Here is an 11,347-nt window from a genome sequence, read left to right as displayed (position 1 = left end):
TGCTGAGCAGAGCAGAGATTGCTGTCTGTCAAATTTTATCTGTCCTCTGCTACGGAAAACCACATGGTTCTTATTTTTTTTTTAAATAAACATTTACCTCTCCCCTCCCTCCTTCTCCCAGGCTCGGCAGATCAACATCCACAACCTCTCTGCCTTCTACGACAGTGAAGTGTTCAAGATGAACAGATTCAGCCGGGATATGAAGCGGAAGCTGATTGTCCAGCAGTTCTGAGGCTGGCAGCAGAGTTCACCACATGCTCCTGTGAGATGAGACCTCCGTCTTGCAGACCTCCCAGGAACGCTACAGAGATCACGATCCAGAGGGACAAAGCTGCATGTTCTCTTGCTTGCTTTGTGCCTTGCGGATTAAGGGAGTGCTGAGCTGCTGAGGACCTTGTAAATACAACAGAATTAAGTAGTTAAATGCCCAGCCAAGTCTGTTTAGCAACTTGGTTCACTGTTTTGCCTTGTAGCTAGGCACAACAGGGAGAGAATTGCTGGCCACATAGATAGCATGTTTGCTGTTTGTTTGTTGCTAGTTGTTACGGGCTCATCTGCAGGAGAGACCGAGTGGGAGCATTCAAAAAACATTTGTCTGCCTTACCCACACCCCTTGGATTGCAACCACCCTCAGGGATTCTCTTTTCCCATCTCTGGCGACTGGGTGATAATTGAGACTGCTTTCAACTCTCCATGAACCAGGCAGCCTCTCAGCTCCAGGCCTTTGTGCCTGATACTTGACATTTCCCCAGGTGCCCACATGGGTTGACCTTGTGCTTGGTTTCTGCAAGGGAGGGGGGGGCAGAGGAAGATAACTGAAATAAAACATAACTATTTGTGATATTAGTGGTGATCTGTATGGGCAGTGAAAGCTCCTTCAGTACATGCTGGGGCAGTGTCCAGAAACCTTAGGGAAGGGGCTTCCCCTGCCTTTCTGGGTGTTATCTCTGTGCAGCTGGCAGCAGATGTGAATTTATGGCTGGATCGAAGTGCTGGCACCTAAACTAAACACCATCTCTCACAGCCATTTGTTGAGGGTGAAGTACCCGTGGTGCTGTTTTTGGGAGTAGCAGTGGAGGAGGATCCCTGAGCTGGAGGTGTTCAGGGAGGACTGGATGGGCTCAGTGTTCACATGCAATTTTCTTACTGTGTGCATTTTGAATACATTTGTTTTTCAATACTTTTGTGTTTCCTCTTCTTTTGGGAACTCCTGTAGCCACGGGGGGAAGGAAGAGCATAAGTGAGCAACCTGGATGCTGGACCAGCTGCTCAGCAGTCTGTGGGATTTGGTTTGGGTACAAACACATCTCATGTTTGGTCTTCAAGTTAGTGGGATCTGCTAGTGCTGGTCTCTCGGCTATTGCACATCCTCACTGTGGATAGATACCAGGAGACAGCTGTCCATGGGACAGTGTCATGAACACTGCAGTTCCCACCCAGGGCCCGCCCGCAGTGGCTCTTTCCTTGTCTTGCCTGCTTATTGGAGCACTGATCCCTCTGTGGGACTCTCTCCTGTAAATGTTAGTATCACCTTGAGACTGTCTTGTCACCGTACGTATCTCCCACCTCCCTTCCTTTCCCACTCTTGGGTTAGACAGCCTTGATCTCATGTCTTGGCTGTCACTTGGATTCCAGTCTGGGAGAATTAGTAAACCCTCTGCAAGATGCAGCTGAGGTCTGTGGTGAACGTGCTTTGCCTGGCTAGACTACGGGACCGTAAGGCATCTCCTGCCTCCTACTGCCTATGCTCGAGAGGATTTGTGAGCTGGCTGCTGCAATTCTGTGCTGGCCAAGCAGACATGTCCCTGGCTGTCGACACTGTGAGGTTTGTCATGGTGATGTGCGTGCGTGTGTGTCCTCTCAGCCTGGTTGTTACTCAGGAGCTAGCAGTGCTTGAACCCTGCTGGGGGCTTAACACATGACTCTCAGCCTGAAACTGGCTCCGTGTGTTGCCCTTTCTGTCTGCCAACTCCCTCCTGTGTATTTGTTGAACTGTTTTGGCTGTCTTTTTCCCTTCCCGCTGGGTCTCTTGTCTACCAGGGCTTTCTGCAGGCAGCCCACAGAGACACTTTCCTGGCATGCCTTCCCTGCCTAGGCTAGCCCTTTGCGCTCTGAATGCGTGCCTGGGTCAGGTGTGCGCTGGGGATGGCAGAGCTGCCGTGTGCCTGGAACCACCACCTGGTGAGGCCCAGTGTGGTTCCTCTGGCCTGGGCACAGAGCTGTTGGCACTTCACCTCCTAATGCCAGAGGCCACCCCTGGGGAGAGCAACTGCCGGCACTTGCAAGCTGTGCCCAGCTCTGCAGGAACCCACATACCTTGCTAGGGAAGGCGCTGGCCCTGAGACTGCAAAACCAGCAGTAACGAGGGATGCAACAAGCTTGTCAAGCAAACTGAACTTGTGTGTCATGGGGATGAACGTTGGGTATGGGAGGAGAAAGAGGCTTTGTGTCGCACTGGAGAAATACGAAATATTTCCTAACCACTTGCAACCTTGTGAAGCCTCTGCTCTGCCTGTAGTGACCCACACAGAGTTAAATACATGGCCAAGCATTTAACCACAAACCATGAGAGAATACACAGGAATGGAGTGGGACTCCTGATTTTCCCAGCTCCTTGCCTTGCTGCTGGACGGGGCTGCTGACAGTCGCCTTTCAGTTTTGTCCTACAACTTAACTCCTGCTTCCCGTGCTCTGGTCCCACCTCACTTGGCACACGGTGTGACCAGTGGCGACAGGGAGATACCATTGTTGGAGTCACTTGTTTGTCACTTTGCTCACTCTGCCTCCTCCTGAATCCTCACTACAGAGGCATTTATGCCCTCCCACCTTGCCGTGTTGCCAGCACCCAGCAGAGCAATGAATTCTTGCAGCTGCGCCCTTGCTAATGTTGGCATCAGCCGCTCAGTGGAGTGTTAATGCCAGTCTGAAGGCATGTTCCTCCTCTCACGGCCACTGAGTTTTTCAGGTTCCCTGGAGCAAGCTTTGGCTGTTGACAGCATCAGGTGTCTGGTCTGGACAGGGGTGCAGACAGGGGTGAAAACAGATGCTGCTTTGAACAGGGACTGCCTAGCCAGGGGGCATGTTCCAGCTGAAGGTAGTAAGGATTTTACTGCAGGGCTCTGGAGATTGGCAAGCCAAGCCGCGCTCTCATGAAACGAGGAGTTGCTCCCCTGACGACCTTGAGTTTAGCCAAGCTTGAGCACTTGGCTTCTCGCTGCTGTGATTCAAACATTGCATGGCGCTTCTGACAACCTGGGGCAAAAGCAAGAGTCTTGGGGAGGTGAGGTTTGTCCACAACGGGCTGTGCCTGGGCTCAGATGGAAGATCATGGGGGTGCTCCTTGCAAGGCAGACAGGGCTTTGTGAAGCCGGGCAGTGTGCCTCCTGGTGGTCATGCCCCCCTTGGGATTGTGGTTGTCGGCAAATGCTGGGTGAGACTGGCTTGGAAGAGCATCTTCATTTGAAAAGGGCATGATGGGCCAGATCCGGATCCAGTTTAATTTGAACATGCTGTGTGCACACCCCTGAGAGAAAAGCATGGCACTCTGCATTTCATAAAAAGCTGTTTGAACTTATCCCAGCATGGAGCACACATGTACGCATAAATACAATGCATACGTGCCTGCTTGGGGTACATGAGCAGGTGCCTGCAGATAACCAGCTAACACATGATGGTATGTGACCTGGAAAAAAGGGGGAGGCAAGCCCCCTCCCCATCCTGCAAGCTCTTTCCTGCCTACTTACAGGGTTTAGAGTCTTGACAGCTTCTGCCTTTACCGTGATCATAAACCAACACACTACATCTGCAAGTCCCAGTTTGTATCCAGTGTGCCAGCGCCTGTTTCTGAGTCTGCTTGTCAAATGGCAGATGCCCCTTGAGTAGGGGAAATTCTGCCTCCAGTAATACATTTTTTTTCCCTCAAATTAATGCCAAAGCCACTTAGAAAAATTAGCATATGCAGCATTTCTGGACCAGCACTGTTTCACTTTCTCCCACGCCAGACCTTGGCTGGAACTCGCTCTGTCCATCTCCTGTGTGTTTACTAAAGAGCTGTCTGGAAACTGGTTGACAGTTTCCCAGTGTAACTGTGCTCAAGGTGCAGCAGTTGTGTTGGATAGTGTCATCTTCCTGTTCTAGAGGAGGCCAACCAGCTGCAGTTCAACCAGGAGTGCCATTTCAGGTGCTTATGGCTCTGTCCTTGTTGACCTCAACTAACCTGAATACTAGCATGTGATCTCTGAGCTGTGAAGGCAATACTGGAATATGTTTACAGAGGATGTGTATCTACAGATACAGGCGAGTCACTGCAGGCAGCTACCCCTCGTGCCATGCTGCAGGGAGGGCGCACTCTGAACTTCCTAGTATTTTTCCATCTCCTAAAATACTTTTCCAGTTAACAAGGCAGAGCCAAAATTGGATCAGGCTTCTGCCGTATTTTGCATCTATTGTGCAGTTCTTGCTGCCATGACTGATTTAATGTCTCCATTATCATGGAGCACTGGTCTGCCAACAACTCCAGCCATCCAGCATGCTGCTCAGCCACAACTAAATGTCTGTGAGGAGTCTCAGGGGGCTGCTGAGCTCTGCATCTTTAGAGCAAAAGCTCCTTGGAAGGGGGTTGTGTTCCTTTCTGTTTATCTTGCAAGTCACATCCCTCTAAAGGCGAGGTGAAGCTGGGGGGCGAACCCAGGGGAGGTGCCAAGTTTCTTCTCTGGGTTATCTAGTGCTCAGGAAGATGTGAAAGTAACTGTCCCGTGTAAAAGATGCTGAGGATCTTCAGTCCCATCAAACCACATGGAACCACATATGTATGAGTTCCAGTAGTCCCCACAAGCCAGTGCACAGCTCTGGAGGCTCAGGGGAGACCTTATTGCGCTCTACAACTACCTGAAAGGAGGTTGTAGCGAGGTGGGCGTTGGTCTCTTTTCCCAAGTAACTAGCAATAGGATGAGAGGAAATGGCCTCAAGTTGTGCCAGGGGAGGTTTAGATTGGATATGAGGAAAAATTTCTTTACTGAAAGAGTGGTTAAACATTGGAACAGGCTGCCCAGGGAAGTGGTTGAGTCACCATCCCTGGAGGTATTTAAAAGACGTGTAGATGAGGCACTTAGGGACATGGTTTAGTGGGCATGGTGGTGTTGGGTTGATGGTTGGACTCAATGATCTTAGAGGTCTTTTCCAACCTTAATGATTCTATGATTCTCCTTAGAGTCAACAGACACCAGCCCTCCTCAGATACAGGCTGCTCCCTCTGCTCTTGAGACACCCACATCCCAGCTTAGCCAGCTGTTAAGAAACCAGGAGGTTCTCTGAAGATATCATTGGGCTTTTCAGTTTAGCAAGGAAAAGTGTAACCCATAAATCACCTCTGGGTTCCTCTCAGTGAAGATACTTGTTCAGTGACAGGTAGAAACCCCTCTCTGGACATTTTCTCAAGTCACTGCAAGGAGGGAGACTTATGTTGTCAGGGCCCTGAGGGTACTAACAGGCCTTAACTGCCCTAACCAGGCTCACCTGGGGCATCTACCCACACCCATGGCCCAGCTGCTCTATTTAAGCTCAGCCTGGGGCCCTCAGTGCTTGCCTAAGCTATGAGATGGGAGTACTGGTTTCTGGCTTGCTGTGCCTGGTTACAGTCCCTATTGCTTTGGGCTGTGACCTGTAGACTACTGGCCTGATCTGACCTTTGTCCTCTTCTATTGTTATGGAGGTGCCAGGTAATCACTGGATGGCATCTGATGATGGTTGCTATTAGCAGACCTTGACTCTGACCTAAAGACTGACTTCCTGGGTTGATGTTGGACTGGCTTCATCACTATGAGCTTCTCTGAGGATCTGGGCTTCTGGCTTAATCTGGCTGCCATCCCTGAGCTGCTCTGCTCATCTGCCTTGGGTACTGGGGGGCCCCTGTCCTGCTGGCTGTTGTTGTGCTCAGCTCCCTGATGTGTGCTCCTCAAACCCTGCATAGCAAGGGCTTGGCAGTCACTTATTTTGGCTCAGGTCATACCTCTAAAACAGGCAGAGCGGAGACCAAACCTCCTGGCTCTACTGAGCTTTAGCCTGCTTATCCTTCTGGCCCAGTAAACAGCTTCAGAAGGTCTGAGGTTTGCCTGCCCTCATGACATCTGCTTTTCTGTATTTCTGCAGATTTTCCATCCCATCCAGAAGCACATTTGGTCTCTGCTTAGGATCTGAGTTGATGAGCTCAACGCAGAGATAAGGGGGTTCTCCAAGCTGTGCTGTACAGAAGCCCAGCTTAAATTATGTGAATAATCCCCAAGATATGTAGTCCTTTCTCCTTCCTTGCTGGGAGCTCAGTAGTCACCCCTTGCGCAAGTGGAAGGCTGTGACCATCTCTCTGCATGCTAGCTCCAACAGAGCAATGTGACTGGGTTGCTATCCCTCCCGAGTGAGGAGCCCTGGGCTATGAGGTAACCTGCTTGGGCTTTCAACTGGAGAGCTGTCTGCTTCCTTGCCCCAGGTGGCTCTGTTAAAGGTTATTCTGGCCCCTTAATCAAATTCAATATAGCTTTGTTTTCCTCTGCCCTCGAGGAGTCTGCTGAGGTTTGCTGTCAGAGCCTCCTGCAGGAGAATGGCATGGCTATTAACGCAGCAATCAACCCCGCGTTAGTGAGGAGAGAAATGTAAAGCTTCAGGGATGGGATGCAGCAGGGGCATGTGAAAACTGGAAGAGTAAAGCACAACTTGTGCTTGCTCTTCCACTGCACCTTACAGCAGGGGATGGGAAACAAGCAGGGCTGGTAACTGCACTGTGTCCCAGGTGGGCAGCGTGCCCTCCCCTAAGGGGAGCGAGCTGATGCAGAGAGGTGAAGAAAGGCTCAAAGTGATACGGAAAATCTTGCTCCCACTCCTGGGCTCTAAATACAGCAGATTCTGTTCCCTTCTAACTACAGCATATCCTGGAAGGCATTAATTGCTCCAGGTCACTCCTCTTGAAGTGTTCATTATACATCTTCCCCAGCAGGATTTTGGATGAGAGCAGAAGCTGTGCATTTTGCCCAGAGAATGGCTGCGTGCCTGGGCTACACAAGAATAGAGCGGGTACCTGCCCCTGCTTGGTACAGTCAAAATGTTTCACAGTGTCCCAGCATTAAAAAGGCAAAGCCAGCAAATAAGCTTATATAAAGCTTGTCAGAGGCTCTGAAGTAAATTCACATATGCTGGAACAAGGGAGAGCTTAAATCTTTCCTTGTGCCTAAGGAAGGAGGGGCTAGGCAGGGGAATTCTCAAGCTTTCCTCTCACAGGGGCATGAGATGCCAAAAAGGCTGCACAGCTTCATAGAAGATGGGGTTAAATTGCTTGGTGTGCTACAAGCCTGCTGTGTCACCCGGTCTCTGTCCCAGAGAGCCAGCAGTAATGGGACAGAGTCTGAGAGTAGGTTTTTTCCTTCTGATCTGAGAATGGGCACAGATCACCTGTTGTCCGGACAATTGTCAGCGTGCAAAGAAAGAAGGGTTAAACCCTTTTCCTGGTACTAGTGACATCTTCCATTTTCTAACACTGCCAGAACTTAAACATCTGACTGCTTATTTGTTTTGCTTATTGTTTACTTTATTGCTCTGCTGAGCAAGGGCAATAGATCACTTTCACCTTTGTAGGTGGATTCAGTTCTGCTGTATTTAGGAGATAAAACCTCTCACAAGCATATTTCAAGTTAATGTGTTGTTTTATGTTTTTTAACTGGAGTTTCAAAATAAGTCATATTTCCGTTGAGATTAGACTTTGTGGTTAATTTCTTTTTAATTAACAAGTCCTAGGCACCAAATTCTTTCCCTTAGCTATCACCTCATTCCTCTACCTCAGTAGTATTTGTTTGCAAGTATCTTGGACAAAATGTGACCCTTAAATTGAAATCGAAAAGCTGGCTGAATTTCCTGAAGGCAAAAGCTGTTACGGTAACTTACAGGGGGAGACGGCAGAAGGATTTTCAGTTTTGCCAGCCTAAAATACACACTTGCTTTCTGATTCTGCCTAACAGACCTAACTGTGAAATTGAACAATTTTGGAGAAGAACAGAAAAGCACAGTTAATGGTAATACCGAGAAAAAATTCTGAACAGCTTTGAAGCAGCTATAAAAAAGTGTTTAGTGCAATTGTAAAGTGCCTTTTACCAGTGCTCTGAACATCGCTGGAGAACGTACACCAGGTAGGGAGGCTGGAGGAGATCAAATGAGAAATGACAAGCCTTTGCCTATAAAGCTGTCAATACGTCAGAAGAGAGCTGAGCCAGCTGTACCTATTCCAGAGAGTGTAAAATGAAGACACACAAGGGCTGTGCTGGGTTTAAGTTCATGCTGTTTTTAAAGAGAACTGGTGTTGCCCATCTCTGCTGGCTGTTTTCTGCTCCGCTGGCAGCGCTGACCTGGCTGATTGATGTTGCCACTAATTTTATTTAATTTTCTTGCCAAAGATGTATCTTCTTCTTTCATACTCCCCCTTTGTTGCTCAGTCTGAGATTGATGTACAACATCAAAATAAATCCAGGGAACACCATGAGCCTCATAAAAAGTGTGCACACTTCTATGCCCGTGTGGTTTCCTTCCCTCTGATTCAAGGCCGTGTAATACGTGAGGGTGTTTTTGCGCTTTCTTTGATGTGATTAGGCTGCTTCAGACACTGGATTCAGTTTCTAAGATTTGGGAGCTGGATGTGGCAGGGTCAGGAGATCTGAAAGGCTTTTAGTTACCCGCTTGTAGTAAGCCACCTGCATGCTAAGACAGCCAAATTACCAGCAGCAAAGTGAAAAATGACAAGAGCATTCATTAAATGCCATGCCTGGACTAGAATCTGAGCGCACTGAGGTGTTTTTATCTCATCTAATGGGTAAGCGACAGCTCGGTAGTTCCTGCTGCATTTCCTGCTTGGCGAGGGCTGGGGGCTGCATTGATTCTGGGATAAAAAGGACTTTCAGAGCACTGGAAGGACGTGGTCCAAAAGAAGCCAAAGGCGAGTACTTCGGCTCCAGCCTGTCGGCTTTGCTTTGCTGCATTGGGTAACGGGTACAGCCAGTCTGTTACCTGCCCTTGTCATGCTCAGGGCAGCTGCTGCATGGGAGCAGATGATGGAAGCAAAGAGCTGGCAAAAAGAGGCAGGCAATTGCTCAAAGGGGTGACATGTGCCAGTCTTGGTCTGGTAGGAGCTGTAAAGGTCAGTATCGATAATACCAAGTACCCTTGGTTGGCTGTTTGATTCGCTAGAGGGTTCAGCGGTCTTTGGCACGTGACGCCTTTCTTTAGTTGTTGAAAACCAGCAAGTTCATGCCAGAAAAAAATACCATCGTTATTTTTTTCAGGAGATTCACTCTTCAACTATAAAAAGGTTCAATTCTTACAGGGGAAAAAAAGCTCAAGAATATTTTTAATGAACACTTATTCGGGGGATAAGAACATTTGAATTTAAAATCCTGATCACCTTCAGACCTACATCCTGTTGTCTCAGTGACATGCCATGTGGGAGACGTAGAGCACTGGGCACCCGGTGCAAATATTGCAAGCGCAAAGACACTTAGTGAGGCCATGATGGTGTGGCTGTCTCCTCGCTCAGAGCTTGCAATGTTGGATTTTAGCATCTCCTGCCCTCCTGGAGAAAATTGTTTTGAAACCAAAGAAAAAGGCTTCTAGCCACTGCTGTTGAGGAAAGCTTGAAAACACGACCTGGATGTCTAATGGAAAGGGACTGATACGTTTTTGGGTCCTCCAGCTTGGAGTCATACCATGTTTGCAGCCTTGTGATGCTCAGGGCTTGACCAGGCCTCTCAAATGCTTGGCTGGGGCTGGACCGGGAGCTCCATGTCTCCTCTGAGGTGGCAGCTGCGGGTGGGAAGCAGGAAGGCTGTGGCTCATTGGGCTGGCGAGAGGGGCTGAAGCACAGGGAGCTGGTGGGTGATCCCCCTCAACTGCTGTGGTATTACAGGGCCTGTTGAGCCTCACTTCTTGGGCACCTGTCTGACAAAGACCTTGCTTGTGTCATTTACTGTCATGCCGTGCCCTGAGGCCACTAAAGATGTGTTTAATTTGAAGTTGAATGTAACTGGAGCAGTTGGACTTCTTGTTGCTGTAATAATGATTTTCAGCATGATATTCAGCATGTTTCTTTGCTGCGCTATCCACCAAAACAGAGAACTGCTGTAAGAGCTACAAATCCAAGAACTGCTGCACTATAAAATTTTTCTTTTTTTACAGATACAGCAGTTTGCACAGAAGGGCACGAAGAAGGGGGCGTCAGTTGAATTAGTATTGCTGTGACAGTCTCAGATAGGGTGGTGACACACCACAGAACGGTTTCCCCAGCGGGTATTGGAGCAGCTGCCCTACTAGGGCAGAGGCTCCAACACAGACCCAGCTTCAGATAATGGCTGCAGCCCTCCAAGCCCCAGGCTGCAGCGAGTGCCTGGGGCCTCTCTGGTACCAGGAGAAATGGACCTCTGTCCTGCAGAAGTTATGCTCTCTTGGAAAAGCTGTGCCACCAAGTGGAGGAGTTACAGGAGGAAGTGAGGAGGCTGCACAGCATCCTGCTGCAGGGAAGATCAAAGGGAGATAGACAGAATCTTCTCCGAGACAAAACAGCTCAAAGAGCCCCCAACCCCAGCTCAAGTAGAGAAGCAGGCAGTGCCCACCCCTAATATTAAGGTAAGCGCAACCTCTGAGAAATTGAAGGATGGAAGCTTCTGACACCAAGAGAAAGGCTCCTTCTCCCCTTAAGGACTTACAACTACAAAATAAGTTCACCAGCCTGAAGGCTGAGGAGGAGCCAGATGTGCTCCACCCCAATATCTGCTGGGGGGACAACACAGCAGGACATAAGCAATCCAGGAGGTTCCTGAAGTGTATTAACGATAACTTCCTCCTCCAAGTGATAAAGGAGCCAACAAGAAGAGATGCTCTGCTGGACCTCATACTCACCAACATGCTCATTGGGCATGTGAAGGTCAAAGGCAGCCTTGGCTGCAGTGACCATGAGATGGTGGGGTTCAGGATCCTGAGGGGAGGAAGGAGGGTCAAAAGCAAGCTCACAACCCTGGTCTTCAAGAGAGCGGACTTTGGCCTCTTCAGAGATCTTTGGCTCTTCAAAGAGCCCCCATGAGCGCTGAGGGAGCTGGCAAGTGTCATTGCAAGGCCGCTCTCAATAATCTTCGATCGATCATGGCAACTGGGAGAAGTGCCCAAAGACTGAAGGAAAGCAAACATCACTCCTATCTTCAAGAAGGGCAAGAAGGAGGACCCAGGGAACTACAGGCCAGTCAGCCTCACCTGGATCCCCGGGAAGGTGATAGAGCAGCTAATCCTGGCAACTATTTCCAGGCACACAAACAACAAGAAAATCATC

General features: G+C 49.2%; 1 protein-coding gene across 1 annotated transcript in view; it reads left to right on the top strand.

The window, feature by feature from the left end:
• The window catches only part of MCM2 (minichromosome maintenance complex component 2), a 14,258-nt gene extending 13,078 nt beyond the window's left edge, over positions 1-1,180 (top strand). The window contains exon 16 of the mRNA XM_009321052.1: positions 122-1,180. Within this exon, the coding sequence (XP_009319327.1) occupies positions 122-232 (111 nt within the window). The 3' untranslated portion in view covers positions 233-1,180. The remainder of the gene's footprint in view (positions 1-121) is intronic.
• Positions 1,181-11,347: the final 10,167 nt, after the last annotated feature.

Source organism: Pygoscelis adeliae, unplaced genomic scaffold, assembly GCF_000699105.1.
Source record: "Pygoscelis adeliae isolate BGI_AS28 unplaced genomic scaffold, ASM69910v1 Scaffold453, whole genome shotgun sequence".
In the NCBI taxonomy this organism is placed as follows: domain Eukaryota; kingdom Metazoa; phylum Chordata; class Aves; order Sphenisciformes; family Spheniscidae; genus Pygoscelis; species Pygoscelis adeliae.
This window is presented reverse-complemented; position numbering and strand designations above follow the sequence as displayed.